The sequence below is a fragment of the Miniopterus natalensis genome, chromosome 9 (genome assembly GCF_054644295.1).
Source record: "Miniopterus natalensis isolate mMinNat1 chromosome 9, mMinNat1.hap1, whole genome shotgun sequence".
NCBI classification, from domain to species: domain Eukaryota; kingdom Metazoa; phylum Chordata; class Mammalia; order Chiroptera; family Miniopteridae; genus Miniopterus; species Miniopterus natalensis.
Window position 1 is genome coordinate 17,378,720 of NC_142089.1, and position 17,218 is coordinate 17,395,937.

General features: G+C 46.8%; 2 protein-coding genes across 4 annotated transcripts in view; one reads left to right on the forward strand and one right to left on the reverse strand.

The window, feature by feature from the left end:
- Positions 1-8,074, forward strand: part of ZCCHC17 (zinc finger CCHC-type containing 17) — a 31,741-nt gene extending 23,667 nt beyond the window's left edge. For 2 of the 3 annotated variants that reach the window (XM_016217327.2, XM_016217335.2), the window contains one exon: positions 7,824-8,073. In XM_016217327.2, coding sequence (XP_016072813.1) covers positions 7,824-7,985 — 162 coding nt within the window. In that variant the 3' untranslated portion in view covers positions 7,986-8,073. Of the gene's footprint in view, positions 1-7,823 lie in introns of all 3 variants that reach the window. The other variant, XM_016217320.2, reaches the window with a different exon arrangement.
- Positions 8,075-9,478: 1,404 nt separating this feature from the next.
- FABP3 (fatty acid binding protein 3) lies at positions 9,479-16,910 on the reverse strand. The gene is made up of 4 exons (XM_016217346.2): positions 16,785-16,910; positions 13,208-13,380; positions 11,205-11,306; positions 9,479-9,769 (listed from the first exon to the last, which is right to left on the reverse strand). Exons 1-4 carry the CDS (start codon positions 16,855-16,857, stop codon positions 9,716-9,718), a joined length of 402 nt encoding a protein of 133 aa, XP_016072832.1. The 5' UTR covers positions 16,858-16,910; the 3' UTR covers positions 9,479-9,715.
- Between the last annotated feature and the right edge of the window lie 308 nt (positions 16,911-17,218).

Consider the following 17,218-nt stretch of genomic DNA (forward strand, 5'->3'; position numbering starts at 1 on the left):
ATTCTAGGCCTCCTTTCTGTTTCATTTTACCCTTTAAATCTGATTCCAACAGGAGGTTGCCTTTCCTTATCAGTAAAAACTCCTACCTGAAATGGATGTTTTGGAGTGTGTAAAAGTGGTAGATTTGATACCTGTTCCAGCACAGGTTGACTCTGGCAGCCAAATGTAGAACCGAGGAGGTTCATCTGAAGGGAAATGCCTTCCGTAGTCCGTGTTGCTGAATAGGATTGTGGGTAGCAGTAATGCCTAGTGTGTGGAAGGCATATATGAGGGACAACTCACTTACAGTGAAATAAAAGTCATACATAGCACCTATACTCAAGCAGCTAACAGCACAAGGGGAATGATAAGCAGTTAAAGTATATCTGGTGGCAAAGGACAGATACTCCAAGGGGATTATTAGATCTCATAGAAATCCAATGATAGGAAGTGAAGTATGGCTGGAACTGGAATCAGAAAGGAACAGAATATTGGGTTCTCATCTCTGCTTCTTCACATGACTGCTTCATTGCCCCACTTCTTTCTGCAGTCTGGTGAAAGAGAATGCCTAATGTAAAGCCTCTAAGGCAGGAGAAGGTGCTAGACATGTTGGGGAACCAGCCAATAGCCCAGGATAAGGAAAGGATGTCACCTGTTCCAAATAATGCCTGGCACATAATAGGCATGCACTAGCTGCCTTTGAATAGATAGGCTCCATAATCTCTATCTATAGCTCCTCAGGTTCCATTACTCAGTGAGACCTGCCCTCAGTTTGGAGAGTAATGGGGACTGACTCCTGCTGCTGGTAAGTAATAATGAAGGGAGCAGGGGCAGGAGTAAGAGAAATTCTAGCCTGAGCTCCTCAACTCTTTTTATCTCCCAATTCTTTTGATCAAGTATGCATGTGTTGAATGCATGACCTTGTCCAAAAATCTAGTATGCATTGGTTTAGTTCTACATACCAATTTGGTACAATGACAGTTTTTGTTCCATTGTCTGAAATTTTAAGTCATTTTTGTTGGGCATAATTAGAACAAGAAGAAACTGTTTTGCAAATGGAAATGGGATGTGAAGTAGTTGGCAAAATACGAATAGAGGTTTTTGTAATGAAGCCCTGGATAATTTTTCCATGAGCCTGTGGTCTGTGCTTTGCTGGCCTCTCACTTATCATGTGCCATCATGGGTCTTTCTGAATCAGTACTATATTGTGAGGAAGCATGTGCCTCGGGGATCAGGCTGTCCACTGATTATAGTGAAGTCTAGCTATATTTGATCCAGAATATAATTTTCTTCTTTTGATGTGGCTACTATAATTACTTTCTGCTGAACTATATATAGAAGAACAGAAATAGGAATGTGATCCCTTGGCTGCATGCTGGCTCTGACCTGTTGTCCAGAGAATCTCTGGTGCCCATCTGAGAGAGATTGCCAGTCCTGGGCCCATTTTGCTTGAGCACAGAGAGTCGTCCAGTGTGGTCTGCGTAAAAACCTTCAGTGATTCCCCTTCTATGGAATAAAGTCTGAGTTCCTTTAAGACTCTTCACAGTCTGTCCAACTTCCCAGCATCATCTCTCACAGTCCCTTCCCACACACACTATATTCCAACCTGACTCATTAAAAGAGCATCTACTGTGTGCCAAACTCTGTCTAGTCACAGCAGGTACAATAGTGAACAAAACAGGTAAAATCTCCATCTTCATGTACCTATATTCTAATGGGGTCGCAGACAATAAACTGCTAAACAAAATACAAAATAATACTAATATGTCATGTAGTGATAAGTTTTATGGAGAAAATTAATTTGGTTATAAGAGACAGGGAGTAATGGAATGGGGGCAGGTGGAATAGGTGATGACATTTTAGATATGGTGGTAAGGGCAGGCCTTTGTCCTGAAGTGCCATTTGAGTGGATGTTTGAAGGAAGTGAGAAAGCAAGCTACTCATAAGTGGAGACAAAGCACTTCAGCAAGTACAATAGCCGGATGTTGAGAGTGAAGTTGGCATGTTTAAGGAACAGTAAGGAGGCCGGTGTGGCGGGAGTGAAGTGAAAGAGAAGAGAGGAAGTAAGAGGAAGCCCAGGGCCATCTAGGAGAATATGAGGACTTCACCTTTCACTTAGAGTAGATGGATGTCATTAGAGGTTTTTTGTTTTTGTTTTTTAAATCCTCACCGGAGGATATTTTTTTCATTGTTTTTCAGAGAGAGTGGAAGTGAGGGGGAGAGAGAGAAACATCGATGTGAGAGAGACACATCGATTGGCTGCCTCCTGCATGTGCCCCAACCAGGGCTGTGGATCGAGCCTGCAGCTGAGGTATGCACCCTTGGCCAGAATTAAACCTGGGACCCTTCAGTCCGTGGGCCAACACTAACCACTGAGCCAAACCAGCCAGGGTATCATTAGAAGTTTTAACTAGAGAGATGACATGTTGTAACTTACCTTTTAAGAGAATTATTTTGGCTGCTATGTGTAAACTAGGTGGTCAGAAAGCAAGGGTGGGAACAGTTAATGACCAATGTTAATAATCCAGGGGAGAAGGTGGTAGCTTAGACTGGAATAATAGTGGTGAGGGTGGTGAGAAGGGAATGGAAGTGTGGCTCTATTTTGAAGGTAGAGCTCACAGAACTTGTTGAGTGATTGAATATGAGGTAGGAAAGAGAACAGCTAAGAATGACTTACTGGAAGATTTGAGTTAAGAGGAGAAGGAATGCAGAAGTAATATGGGAGTGGGGTTTGGTTTGAGTTGCTGTATATGAAGATGGGAAGGAAAGCTGGAGGGGAGTAGGTTTAGGAGGGGGCAGGGCATAGGCATTGGGATGCCTATCAGATTTTGACATGGAAGTGTAGAGTAGGCAGGTGATTGTATAGTTCAGAGTTAAAGGAGAAGCTCAAGTAGGAGAGATAAATTTAGAGAATATAGTCAGTAATAGTATAACAACTTTGTATGGTGACAGAAGGTAACTAAACTTATCAGGGTTATCACTTTGTAATATGTATAAATATTGAATCACTATATTATACATCTGAAACTAATATAATATTTTAAGTCAATTATACGTCACTTAAAAAAAAAGACATGAATTTGGGAGTCATCGTCATATAGGTGGTATTTAAGTTCATATATGAGATCACCTGGAGAGTAAATGTAGGGAAGAGAAGGGGTTTGAAGATTTGAGCCCCAGAGTGTTCCCACTTTTAGAGATTAGGAGACGAGGATGAACCAGCAAAGAAGACAAAAGGAGCAGCCAGGGAAGTCGGTGGAAAAGTGAGAGAGTGTAGTGCAAGTGAAGTGAGGAATGTGTTGTAAGGAAGATGGACTGTGTTGAATGTAACTGATCAGGTAAATAAGGCCCAAGAATTTACCATGGATTTGGCTGTTTGAAGGTCATGGGTAACTTTGACAAGAGCTGTTTCAGTAGAGTGGTGGGGTAACAACTGGTTAAAATTATTCCAGAGGGTTTTTGTTTGTTTACTGGTGGGAATGAGCCAGTAAAGAGGGAAAAATTGATGCAAAAAAGAGGCAACAATTCCTGGACCAATGTTGAGTAGAAGAGAAGGGATGGGATCCAGTGCATAGTTAATAAGCCACACAGGATCATTGTCACTCTTGAAAGATCTCACAGGCATTTGCCTTATTCTGTCTTCCCTTTGGCTGAAAGGTCCTTGCTTCCGTCAACACTACCATCCACCACTCCTCCTGCCAAAACCATATTCATCCTTCAAGAACAGAACACATACGTATCCTTCATGAAGCCATCCTCAAATTCCTTGGGCATAATTGATTTCTTTCCCTTGTGTGTCCTTGGCATGTTTTTTGTACTTTTCTTACATCACTTCCATGGACTGCCTAGTATCTTAATTAGTCTTTCTCTTTGATTAGATAAATTGTTCCTTGAAGGCTCCTGGTTCCTAATTTCTGACCTCATTCAACTATTATAAAAGACAAATAAATTAATAGACATATCTGGCTCATAGAAGGTACCCAATAAATATTTGTTGAATAAATGTACTATATGATTATAAGGAGTTATTTCCCTTGTTTGATGAGGTTGGCTTAAGTTTGGAGGAATGGTGCCAGGCTCCACTCAATGAGTGTGTTTACTTTGCATCTACTACTAGTGCAAATAGTACTCTTTATTTGTCTGAATTCTATTAAAAAATCTATATGTTCTCATCTCCTAAGCAACGCTGTATGTAACTACAGGTGTCTAAAGGGCTTTGTAGGTAGTAAAGTTCAGTAAATATTTGAGTTGATTAATGAAACTTTTTCTTCTGGTCTTACCTTTTCCAATCTATGGTAAATTGATGCCTTATAGGCAACTTCTAGCCAAGAATCACCCACTATCCCAGCAATTTTCAACCTTTTTCATCTCATGGCACACATAATTACTAAAATTCTGTGGCACACCAGTTAAAAATAGGATAGAGTAGGATAGAGTATCCTACTCTATCCTATTTCCCAAAAGCTCACCCCTGAGAATCAAATTTCCTCTTGATAATCATTCATTTCTCAAGAATAAGAAAATAATGATTTCTCAATAATTCTTAAGAATAAATAAAAATAGTAAGTCCTTGCTTGCTTGATTTCTGGCCAAATCAGTGCCTTTTAGTTGGGAAGCACTAAGTTAGGTACTGCCTATCATCTAGACAGGGCTAAAAAGAACACCCACATTGGGACCCAGCTTGAATCAAATACAGGTTCTACCACTTGGGCAAGTCACTTTATCTCAGTCAACCTCTCTGAAGTTAGAATTTTCTTTCCTGAAAATACAGGGATAATTATGCCCACTTAATAGATTTGCTGTGAAGGTTAGATGAGGAATGTGTGAAAAGTGCCTAGTTCAGCATCTAGAAATGTTAGCTGCTGTTATTTCCCTTTCACAGTTATTCCCCTTTCTCAATTTTTGGTTTTGTTTTTCTCTTACGCTGGTTTGCTGCTATCCTGTTTCAGAACTATAGAGAAAATGGGTGGGTTATGTGCTTGTCCTAGAGAGCAATTTTGAGCAGTGGCTTCTTGCTCATGTCCCTCTTAGCCTGTCCGCCAAGGCCTCACACCCATGGGTCATTTCTTTACCCTTTATCTTCTCCACTTCCCCCTTGAGTGCAGTTGAGGGACCAGAAGCTAGTTTCACCTCTGGCTGTATATCTTCTTCCACCCCAACTCTCAACTTTCCTTTTGAACCACAACTTCTGAAGTGATGGTTCTTTGTTCTCTAGCTCAAGGTTAGACACGCAGTGAAAATGATGCCATCTACTGGAGTACTAGATTTTCTTTGCTCAGGTTGCAGAAAAGCTTTTGCATCAATCTTGAGGTCTATTATTCCTCCTTGCTAAGTAAGAGTACACGTCCCAGAATGTCAGGATTCTCAAGTGATTTGTTTTTCTCTTTCCTTCTCCTGAGCCTGCATTTTTGAGAGAGAGCAAAGTGGAAATGATGCCAAACTCTGAGTAAGAAAGTGCCACATTCTCATCACGGCGTATAGGTTGACTCACTGTACTTCTCTGAGTTGCAGTTTTCTTATTTCTAAAATGGGACTAATAATTCCAAATTTTGACCTTACCAGATTTTCATTATAAGATAAGGGATGCAGTTGTTTGGGGCATTGTCCTGTACACCAAAATGGTTGTGGGTTTGATCCCTGGTTGGAGTGCATTGGGGGAGTCAAACAATTGATGTATCTCTCACATAGATGTTTCTCTCTCTCTCTCTCGCTCTCTTTCTCTCCCTCTTCACCTCCCCCTCTTCTCCTTCCTCTCTCTCTAGAATCAATGAGAGCATATCTTGGGTAAGGATTTTAAAAAGAAAAAAAGATAAGGGATGCAGAAAGCTTGATAAACTAGAGTGCTACTTGGATGTAAGGAAGTATTATTATTCTCCTTTCTCATTTATTTTTCCAGGCTGGGCCAGGTTTGGGGGGAATAGGTGCCAGACTCTCTGCATTTACTTGTTTGCTTCCCCAGGACCCTGCCTTACCTAAGGGGCAGAACCTGGTGAGAGTCCCAAGCCATATAGTCTGTGATGGGCTTTCATGATCTTGCCACCCAGGAAGGTGCGTACCATAAGCTAAACCATTGATTTGCCAACTCTCTGCTCCTCCCAGCCATGGTTCCTGTAGCTTGGTAATGTGGGCCTAGGAAGCTTGGCCTCTCTCTACTTCATTGGAGACTCCAAGAAAAATTTCTGTTTAATCTCTCAAAACTTTGACTTATCTGCCATAGATACATAGCCAGACTGTCAGAACATTCTGGGAGTTCTCTGAAATGAGAGAATAATACAGTACTTCTAGTTACCCCTGAGTGTCTACCATGTATCAGGTACTACAGTTAGAACTTATCTTGTTTAATACTCATAGCATCCTTTGAAGTAACATTTATTATTTGCAGTTTACTGGAAAAAAAGCCTAAGGTTTAATAAGTTAAGTCTCTATTTCCAGACACATAGCTGGTAAGTGGTAGAGTTGGAATTTGAATTTACTTCTATCTTATTCCAAAATTGTTGTTTGATCATCGTACCACGAGGCCTCCCAGCACTGTATAGGAAGAGGGGCTGTGTGCTACAGAGGAGAATTCAGGTTTCCACTCCCGTGATCTACATGCAGATCCGAACCTTGCCTGTGCAATCTGGGGCAAGTGGCTTTCAACTTCTCTGGCCACAGATACTGTCTCATTAAATCTTAACCGCAGCCATGTGACTTCTCCCCTCCCCCCCCCCCCTCATTTTTTTGCTGCTATTCTTATCTCTGTTTTATATTTGAGGAAATGTGGTAAAGGTGGAATAATGTGCCCAAGGTTACAGAATGGTAAGGGGCAAAGCCAGAGCTCAAGTCTGGTTTGGTGTTCTGTCCACCATTTCTCACAGCCAATTCCTAAGACTTGGTGCATCACAGGCAATCTCACAGCTTTCAGGATGCTGGTTGAAAGCTTATAGGAGCAGGAGCCTCACCCTCTTCTGCTCTGTTTCTTTCTCTTCCCATAATCTCTTCCTCTTAGAAACCTTACTAAGACAATATAAACATTTGCAATTCAAGAAGATTTATATGCAAAGCTTAAAAACTGCCCAGAGCACCCCACAGAAGCCTGGGAACCTGCCTCCCATCCTTTGTATGAGTTTGTGCTATTACTCTGGCAGCATGGTGTAGTGGGTAGTTTTGAGAAAGTTCTTTCTGAACTTTTTTTCTTTATCAGTAAAATCTTGTAAGGTTGTTGTGAAGGTTAGAGATGATAAATATTCAAGAGCAGCAGGTAGAGCCTTACTAATTGGTAGCAGTTATTTATCCTGGCAGCAGAGTCTAATAGAAACCAGACTGGGAGTCAGGAGTCCTAAATCTATTATTCTCTTATTCTGTGACCTAGGGCATGTGAGGCACTTTCTCTAGATAGACTAGGTGATCTCTAAGGACTTTTCAGCTTTAATATTTGTGCTTTTAAAAATGAAAGTAATGTTTAAAAAAATAAACTGGACAGAATTATATGAAGTAAGAAGTGAAAGACCCCTGTCTTTCCCTATTCAGTACATTCCCAAGGTAATACTTGTTACCACTTTGTATGCTTTCCCTTTTCTGTGTATTTTAAATATATACAGGTACATGTAAGTATGTATATGTATATGTTGTGTGTACATATATACACATACACATTGTATGGTATGTTAAACACTGGAATCTAGAATTCATACTGTATTATGATTTGATCCTTTTACTTGCTTTGGGCATTTTTTCTTGTTAATACTTGAAGATTTAATATATTCTTTTGAATTAATGTTAAGTGGTCCCCTAGTAATTACATGTCATGATTTTTTAAAGCAAATATACACAGGCAGTGTTGAGTTTTAAATTTTTCTTTTCAGGAAAAGAAGAAAAAGAAACATAGAGACAGGAAGTCATCTGACTCTGACAGCTCAGACTCTGAGAGTGACACAGGCAAGAAGGCAAGGCACACATCCAAAGACAGCAAGGCGGCAAAGAAGAAGAAGAAGAAGAAGAAGCACAAGAAGAAGCACAAGGAGTGAGGGTGCGGGGGAGAGGGGGGCGTTGAGAGAAGGGACCGGGGGCCTTGTGTCTTGCAGCCCTGGTTCCTAGAAAGACGCAGTAGTGAGAATATGGCCTCCCACCCCATGACTCTCTCCCATGGGAGATGGCTTCCTCTTCATGCCGCGGGCAGGTCTGGGAGCTAGATGTCAGAAGCATCTGCCTGAATGAGTTGTTGTTTCCTTATCACTCCTGGTCCATTTGCAAGCGATCCCTGCAGCTCATCCATCCATTCACCCAACTTCCTCCATTCAGCAGAGGTCCTGTTACCCTCTCCAGCTGCCACTGCCAGAGCCTGATTCCTGCACAGGAGTCCAGGCTAGAGCCACAGTTAACTGCTGTGGAGGTGAGTCTGGCTGTGGTTGGAGAACAGTGAGTGGCCCCTCCCTGCTGGTTTGCCCTGGGCTGATTGGTGGGTGATCTCTGCTACATCCAACACTGGGCAGATGGAGGGAGCCTGGAAGTCTGAGGGAGGACATGGTAAGAAGTGGTGCTCACTCTTTCCGTTCCCCCTAATGATTCTACTGTGCTAGAAGTGACAAGCCAGTGCCTGCAGCCAGAAAACCATCGTATGCAGTGACTGAGCTTGTGTATGACATTCTGCCAGACCACTGAACCAGACAGCTCAAGCCAAGATCATTGCTTTACTTCGTGTTTACTACTGTGTGAGTCAATTGGTTCCACTTCAGGTTTCTGCTTAAATGCCTGGCACTAAATGGAAATGTGTTTGGTTTTAAACTTATTGAAAGTTCTTATTGCTGTAATACCTCTTTCTAGGTAACTTACAGACTTAGAAGTCACCAAGTCTACATGAGTTGACAGAAGGACATTCAATATGTAACCTTAGACTTTGGAGAGAGGCCTGGCTGAGATACAGAGCCATATGTACTAGCAAGTCACAGCCTTCTTAGATCACTAATAAGCCCTCCCTTCTGTAATGTTCAGATGACCTCTTCCCCCTGAGCTGATTAGAGAACAACTGAGAATTTATAACTCAGTAATGGCCTGGGCATAGGTGGGAGCTCAGCAGTCATCTTGGCCAGTGGGCATTTTCTCCCACTTCCATGGAATAAGCCTGGATCCTTTGTCCTGATCCCTGATTCTGGAGAGAGACCACAGCATTGCACAGAGAACAACTGTCCATCCTGAGGGCATTTAATGCAGATGGGCCTGAGGAGGTGATAGTTCAGTAGCCAAGCCTGGGGAAGCCCTGCCACTGATTGATTATTCCAGGTTGGACTAGCTCATTTGGCCATGGAGAGGAAGTAAAGGCAAGGTGTAGTACAGCTGTTACATTATTGTACCTGTAAGGTGGTCAGCTACCGCTGTCCCCGAGACTGTCCATTTCAGTCTCATCCAGTGCTTCTTCCTGAGTTACTTTCAGGCAGGTGTGCATTTCTGCCCACTGCCCACTCTGACATACTGAAACTGAGACTCCCAGAGTCATGTCACCAAAGGCAAAAGGGCAACTGGGTGGCCTTGGCTCTGCTTTATTGACCTCAGAGCACTCTTGGGACGCAGTTAAAAAAACAAACACAATGGGAACTGGAACTGAATCCAGGATGGTGCACTTGACCCCAGAAGAATTTCCCCAACCAAGGCGGATTTATACAAAATGCCAGAGGAAAAAATGAGGCAGTCTGGTGCTGAGTCCAGGGCTAGCCAGAGGATCAGGTTTGGCAGAGGAGAAGTCAGTGAAGCAGTGGGCAGGTCATGCCTCTTTCTCGTAAGTGCGAGTACAGACTGCACTGCCATGGGTGAGTGTCTGGAAGGAAAGAGAGTCAGGTTAGGGTAGGGGTGTGGGAACAAACATATTGGAAGCACTCCATTCTGATGGGGAGAGCCCTGTGCCTTCATCCTAATCTTCATTTATTGACTACCTACTATGTGCCAAGTGCTTGACATATATTTTTTTCTAATACTTACAACAGAGGTCTTTAAGTTATGCATATAACCCCTCTTTTAGAGATTTGGGAAAATGAGTTTTGAAAGAGGAAGTAAGTTGGTCAAGATCCCAGTGTTTCTCTTTCCCTTGTACCATTTTTCTCCCTCATCCTTAATGCCTAAGATGGTGCCTGGCATGTAGTAGACAAATAGGTGAATACAAATATCCAGAGACTCTAGGGAAAGACTGTGCTAGACCACCAGCTTCCTCTCCTTCCCTAACTTGGGGTAGTCCCAGGACCAGAGTCCTGAGCCACCACTACCCAGCCTGGCATTGTTGAGACAAGCCTGTGGTCTCATCATAGCTGATTGCCCAGTGAGTATTTGGTCCTGCATGTCACATTTCTACCAGAGGTGGGCACCTCATTCTTAACTCTGCAGGGACCCTGCTCTGTGTGAGTGCAAGAATGCAGTGAGCAGGTTACACTACCCAGGAAGGTCTGCCGTGAAGACACGGAAGTGAAAACCTGTGGCCCTATGGAATTAGGAGGTGGAGACCAAGGGCAGCTGCTATCTCTGCCCCTGGGTCTGTTCACTCAAGTCTACCTTCTCTAAGTGAAGTCCCCAGGTTTGCCCCTAAACAGACAGATCTGCCAGCCTAGTTGTCACTTCCTACCCAGTCTGTATGCAGGTACTTGCAGGCCAGGCTTGAAAAGCACTGAGAGTAGGCAGGGCTGAAAGGAGGTAGGACGGACTATTCCCTCAGTCAGTACCCCACAGGTCACCAGCCTGTTATTGCCCAAAGGCTTTACATGTGGCAGCCTAGTCCTAGGGAGGAGAGGGAAAAGGGAATGCTGTGATAGGAGGTGGGAACCTTTTCCTAGGGACTTGGGATCAGATCTGGCCCTGCTATCTACCTCTATGGGGTGAGGCAAGGCAGCAACACAGAAAACTAAGGCTGTGGAGCACCTGCCGTCTTCTCCATGTCAGTGATGCTCTGTGTCCACTGCCTCATTCAGACTTCCGAGCAGCCCTCCGGGGTTGGTGTTACCAGTACCTTTTTTACATTTGGACTTAAAGGTGACTTGTCTGAAGTCTCACAGCCTGTTAGCTGAGATTTGAACCTAGGCTTGAGGTGTAAGTCCAAAGCACTACACATAAAATTCCCACCCAACACCACCCCGACCTGTTCTCCATCCTCCATGGTCCCAGCTTTCAGTGCTGCCGGGGGAAAACCTTGACTCTTTACAACAGGCTTGGCTGAAGGGGCAGCAGTAGTAACTGGCCAGGCAAGGCTCCAAAGTTGTTTGTCTTACCAGGATGAGTTTTCCATCAGTGAGTTCTCGCACAAGTGTTGTTTCTTGCCCGTCCCATTTCTGCACATGGACAAGTTTGCCTCCATCCAGTGTCACAGTGGACTGTGGAAACAGGGTAGAGGCCTGAGCTGTGATCTGAGCCAGAACTGAGGGACAGCATGGGGTCTGGTCAGTGGGCCACAGAGGACTCAGCCTCTGGCCTAAACTAATGATGGTTCTAGGCCCAGAGCTCAGGCAGCCCACCTCCAGCCTTTCCCTGCAGGATGTCCAGCTCACCTCCAGCCTCTGCTCCACTACTGTCTGGCTGGGGGAAGGGCCTTCAGGTGCTGGGCAGTTAGGAAGAGGCGGGCAGTGTGGTAGAGCCAGAGAGCCTGGCTCTGAGAAGTACCACCAGTGTTCAAGACAGGCATTTATCTCGTACTCTAGGTGATGCCATAGCCCCAGTGCCCCTAAGATATAAGGGGCATGTACCAACCTATATTCCTGTGAAAGACTGGTGAGGAGTCCTGAGACTCTCCAGCCTAGTGGTGATCACATGTAATGTCTAAAAGACCCTTGGGGATAGGGGGTATTGGAAAATTAGACTTCCCACCCTGTATTCCTAGCCCTCTTCTTGGTCCACATTATGTCACCCCTTCAGCTGACAAAGTGGTCAGCACTGCCAGGTCCTGGGACTGGGTGCCCTTGGAGTGTTCCACAGCCCTGGCCAAATGCCCACTTAGTCTTCCAGGTGCTACCAGCCTGCACCAGCTGGTTCTCACTTGGCAGCTCTCCCAGGTCTCTCCTCTAGGAATTTGGGGGTCTAGGCCAGGCTAATGGACCCTGAATGAGCAGAGAGCGGTAGGAGAATCTGAGGTTGTGTACATGTGTTTGGCGATGGGGGAGGGGGGCAAGTTATGTGTCCTTACCACCACCTTACTACTCATTCCCATTCCCTTAGTTTTTGCCCACTCAGCAAATTATTTTTAGCCAGGCATCCCAGAGAACTACTGTTGTGTTTAGTTGGGATTCTTGCCCCTCAAGAAGGTAGGGTAGTTCAAGGAGGTACAGGCATGGTAGGGGCAGCCACCTTCCAGGTAGGCTGCCATCCTTGGGCACCATCCCAGCTCTGTTGCCAGCCTCCGGTGATCCTGAGCTGGGTTCTGGCTTCCTCCACAGGGAAAGGACCAGACCCTCCCCTGTCCTTCCTGGGGGCAGCTGTGAGGAAGAGGAAACAGCTGAGGGGCTGAATGATAGGGTCTGGTGGAGGGATACTGCTGTAGGGACACCCTGTAGAGGCCAAAGCCGCTTAGTCCTCTGTCTTCCATGCCTAGCCCAGGGGAGGCCTGAGGCAAGCTGCCAAGAAAAAGCCACGGCAGGGTGATAGCCCTTAGGATGTGGACAAAGGCTTGGCTGGAAGACACTATAAACACACCCAAGACAATGCCCCATCCAGATCACAGCCTGTCCTGCCTGTGGACTGGCAGCATTAGAAATACTTCCTTGGGGCCATTGGCCATGCCCAGGAGGTAGAAGTTGGGGAAGAGGAAGCATCTGAGTAGGTTTCATTCACAGCTTGTCCCCAGCTGCCTCCCTTGCTGCCGGAGGCCAGGATGACCTCTAACTCAGTGGAGGGCCCTGACTTCTGGGCATCATTCCTAAAGCACTTGAGGTAACAGCCATGGCCACACCACTCCCCCATCTATGGAAGGGGAAAGAAACCCAGAGTTATTGCATGCCATGCCCAAGGTCACCTAGCCAGAGCTGGAGTAGACACTGAGGTCAGAAGAACTGGCTCTGCTGCCCACTCCCAGAGGCAACTGGTAGATGCTTCCCAAGAATGGAGGAGGGAAACGAGGACAGGAATAACATGCATTTATATAGCACTGGAACATTCCAGCATGACAGACTTTATGGCCCTTGTTTATTTCAATTCCCCACTGCAATAATGGCTATAAGACTACCAGCTCATTCCCTTTCAGGGTCTCGATGTCCTCCATATCCCATGCCCCGTCTTGACTCACCTTGCACTTCCTGTCATCTGCTGTTGTCTCATCAAACTCCACCCCCAGCTTGAAGCTGACCTCTGTGTTCTTGAAGGTGCTTTGTGTTTTTATAGTGATAGTGTCTCCATTTATTTCGATGATTGTGGTAGGCTTGGTCATATTGGCCACCTGCCTGGTAGCAAAACCCACACCTGAAGGCAGAGGGAAGGTTATAAGAATATGAGTTGAAGCAGAGAGAGAGGATACAAGGAGCTCAATGAACAGCTCTTAAGCCGGATGTGGGAAAGAGGGAAGAAGAGGATGAGACCTTTACAAGACTTGGATGGTCATTTTTTTTTATTCAGTCATACGTGGTGAAGAGACACTAATGATCCCATTAGACAGATGAGACTTAAGGGACAGGCATGCCACAGCAGGCCCTTGGCAGAGCTGAGATTAGAATGTTACTAAGTGCTTTCTGTGTGGTAAGAACTGTACATGTGTTATCTCATTCAATCCTTCCAGTCTTCCTGAAGGGTTGATGTATTATCTCTACTTTACAGATGCAAAAATTGAGATAGAGTTGAAGCCCAGGGTCACAAATCTGAATTGTTTGACTGCAGAGCTCACTTAACTGCTCAGCTACAGAGCCTCTCGGGCTGGAGCCCAGGCTCCTTCCAGGGCACCTGAGCAGCTTTCAGGCCACAGGCTAAGGAAAAAATGTGTATTTTGCCTTCCAAGGCCTTGGGATAAGAGGTCTACCTTTGGAAGTTTCTACCCTGAGATGCACTGGTGCTTTTGTCCCCCATATATGGCAACAAGACATTTTCAAAGTCTCTTATCCCAGATCTAGGAGGTAGACAAAGGGTGTGTTTGTCTCACTGTACAGATTTAGAAGAGGCCTAAAGTGGTAGTGCAGTCAGGACTCGAATCCAGGTCTCCTGGCTGTTAATCTAAGGCTGGATAGGGAGCCCCCTCCTGACCCATGCATAGCTTTCCTGGGTGCCAGTGTCCTGCAAGAGAGTGCTGAACGAAGAGCTCTTAGGCAAAGTCTAAGGTGTGTTCCTGCGATCTGTCCTTTTGCCTCCAACCTCCCCTCATAACTGCCTGGCCCTTCTGCCACCCAGCAGCCTATGCTGAGCTGTCCTCCAGGGCAGGGGCGAGGCAGGAACAGCCCAGTGTGGTGAGGTGTGAGTAAAGTCCCTCAACATGCCTGGCTACATAGTGCTTGTTGGCAGCTTGGTACTTACCCCGTGCCCTCCATGGGTTAGTGTACTCTAAATGCTAACAGCCCTGAACAGTGGGTTTTATTAGCCCCACTTACAAAAGAGCCTCAGACAGTGAAGTAACTTGCCTAAAGTCAGAGTCTAGGCTCCAGAACTGTGTTATTCCTGGCCCATTCTGCCTCCTGTGATGTGTGTCCACAATCACTGGTACTGCCTTTGCCTCCGGAGAATCCTTGGTCTAAAACAATGGGCACAGTCATTCTCAGCAGCTATCATGTAGCTGGCCCACCCTGCCTGGCCCGTGAGGGACTTTGGTCTCACCCCCTGCTGTCAGAGTGAGTCAAGCCAGTTCCACTGGGCAGCAGAGAGCTGGGCCTTATCACTGCACAGGGAGTTCTGTTTGCCTAGGACCTACCTGGAGGAGTGGAGTGTTTGAGGAAGGAATCCTCTGGAGAGGGAGGGAGGGACTAAGCCAGGAGAAACTGAGAAAGAAATGACCGACAGGGTTTAGGAGACTTGGGAAGAGGTGGATTCTACTTAGACGTGAAGTTGAAGCTACTTACTGAGAGACCTGAGGAAGGGCCTTTCTATCAGTACAACAACAAAAGCAGATCGGCCGGAGCCTGTTGCCCAGTGGTTAGAGCATCGGCCTGCGAACTGAAGGGTTCTGGGTTCAATTCCAGCCAGGGGCACATACCTCTCAGGCTTGATCTCGGCCCCGGTCAGGGTGCTAGCAGGAGGCAACGAGTCAATGTGTCTCTCTCACATCAGTGTTTCTGTTTCTCTCCCCCTCCCCCTTCCACTCTCTGGAAAGCAATGGAAAAAATTACCCTTGGGTGAGGATTGAAAAAGAAAAGTAGATTGGATGTACTCTTAGCCCCCTAGTCCACGCTGGGGCAAAATAAGGGAGCAATGGTGGTAAGGATGTTGCTGCTCACTTCAGGGACCAGGTTTTCCACTGGAATGCCTGCTGTGGGAGGCTTGAGAGGAGGAACTAACCCTGGGCAGTCCAGCTGCCCAGGACTCACTGGACATAGTGCCCAGGATAAGACAGGCCTCAGAACCTACAAGTGTGGTCCCTATTTCAGGAAAGAGGAACAGAGGTGAGAGGTGCCTAAAGTGGATCTATCTCCCTTCTTCAAATATCTGCCGAAATCCAGCCCACCTTCCCTGGGAGGGAGGCATGGAACGTCCGTAGCTTGACTATGATTAACATTCCAGTTTTCCCAGTCCCGGCCTGGAGATGTAGGATAACTTCATAGCTGGGGGAATTTCAGGTCATGGTATCACACTCTCCAAAGAGGCAGCACCAGGAGGGGAAGGGCTGAGGTTGATCATTAGATAAGTATTTTCAACCACTCCCACCCCCAGGGCCCATATGGGAACTGATCTGGGTTGCAGATCTAGAAATCTAGGTTTTCTGCTCTGCTGTGGAATTTTTATGACAAGCTTCTACTTTCTCTGGGTCTCAGATTCCCCATCTGTTGAACTAAGCGAGGTATGGGGATCTCCAAGGACCTCGCCTATAAGATTCTTTGAGTTTTTACACTTCTGCATCCCAGCACCACACTCTCCTAGAACAAAGACCCCACCACCCGCCTTTAATAGGTCTTGGCCTTGCTCCAAGCCCCATTGCTGCACCCTGGAAGGCCAAGGGCTTTCTCCACCGGGCCCCTCCCACTGAGTGGCTAGACCTTGGGTTGTAGCTGATGTTGGGGCCTCTTGTCCCACCTCACCACTAGGCTCACTGACAGTGCCTAAAACCTGGTACACACCACTGCAGGAGAAGGTCAGAGACTGGCTGGTGAGAAAGGGAATCCTCCAGGGGAAATCCTTTTTCCTAAACCAACATGGAGAAGCAGGGTTTGTTGCTAACTGTGTGGGCTCCTACCTCTCCTATCCCATCACTGGGGTTACCCATCCCTCCTCCTGGGAATTCCCTCCTTCTGCAGGCCATAGTACACTCCCTATCCACACCATTCCCATTCTGTGCTCACCATTTCCAATTCCTAAACCACCTGGGCTCCTGTTCTTTTCCTCCCCTAGCTAGCCTCTCACCTTGGATCAATGCTCTCTTTTTATCCAAACCCTCCACAACATATACCCCTCTTCCCGAAAAGCACCTCAACCCCACATGGACCGGCAGGCACAATTGCCTCCTTGAGCCTTGCTAACTGGATATCCCTCTCACCATGTTCAGACCATAAGAGCCCCCTCCCAGGCCTCGCATGCCCTAGCCCAGGCTGCCCCCTTCTCTGCGTCCCCTTACCCCCCAACCTCGACCAGGAGGGATGGAGCAGGCGTGCAGGGTACCAGCCAGGGCGGGAGCGCTGCGCCCGGCGGGCACACGGCCAGCCCCTTCCCTGCCCAGCATCCCGAGCCCTGCTCACCGATGGACTTCATGTAGTCATCGAAATTCTTGCTTTCCACTAGCTTCCAGGTGCCTGCGAAGGCGTCCACCATGGTGAGGCTGGCCGAGGCTGAGAAAGAAGCGATAAAGCTAGCGTGTAAGGACTCCGGGACCCGCGGCTGCCTGCCGGTGCCGCCGCTTTAAATAGCCCCTGCGTCACGTGACGAGGCGTGACTCCCCCTGCTCCCCCCGCTCCAGAAATAGGAAGCCCCAGGCTGGCAGCTCACCCTGCAGGGGCTGGCCGCCCCTCCCCCAGCCCGCTGAAGCGGAGTGGGCCGGCAGTGGTGCCAGGCTAGCCTGCGTCAGCGCGGGTGCCTGGCCTCCGAGTCCCTGCCCCGGGCTGGCAGGACGGGCCGTCTTCCCTGGCCTCAAGGCCTTCTTTGGAATCTGAGAAGGAAGCAGTTGGGGGCGCAG

Bases quoted from the DNA above. Each gene is read 5' to 3' on its own strand.
- FABP3 (XM_016217346.2), bottom strand. From the start codon at position 16,857: ATGGTGGACGCCTTCGCAGGCACCTGGAAGCTAGTGGAAAGCAAGAAT. The intron at 13,381-16,784 runs GTGAGCAGGGCT...CTCTGCCTTCAG, and splicing joins TGACTACATGAAGTCCATCG to GTGTGGGTTTTGCTACCAGG. The intron at 11,307-13,207 runs GTGAGTCAAGAC...CTGTTTCCACAG, and splicing joins CAGATGACAGGAAGTGCAAG to TCCACTGTGACACTGGATGG.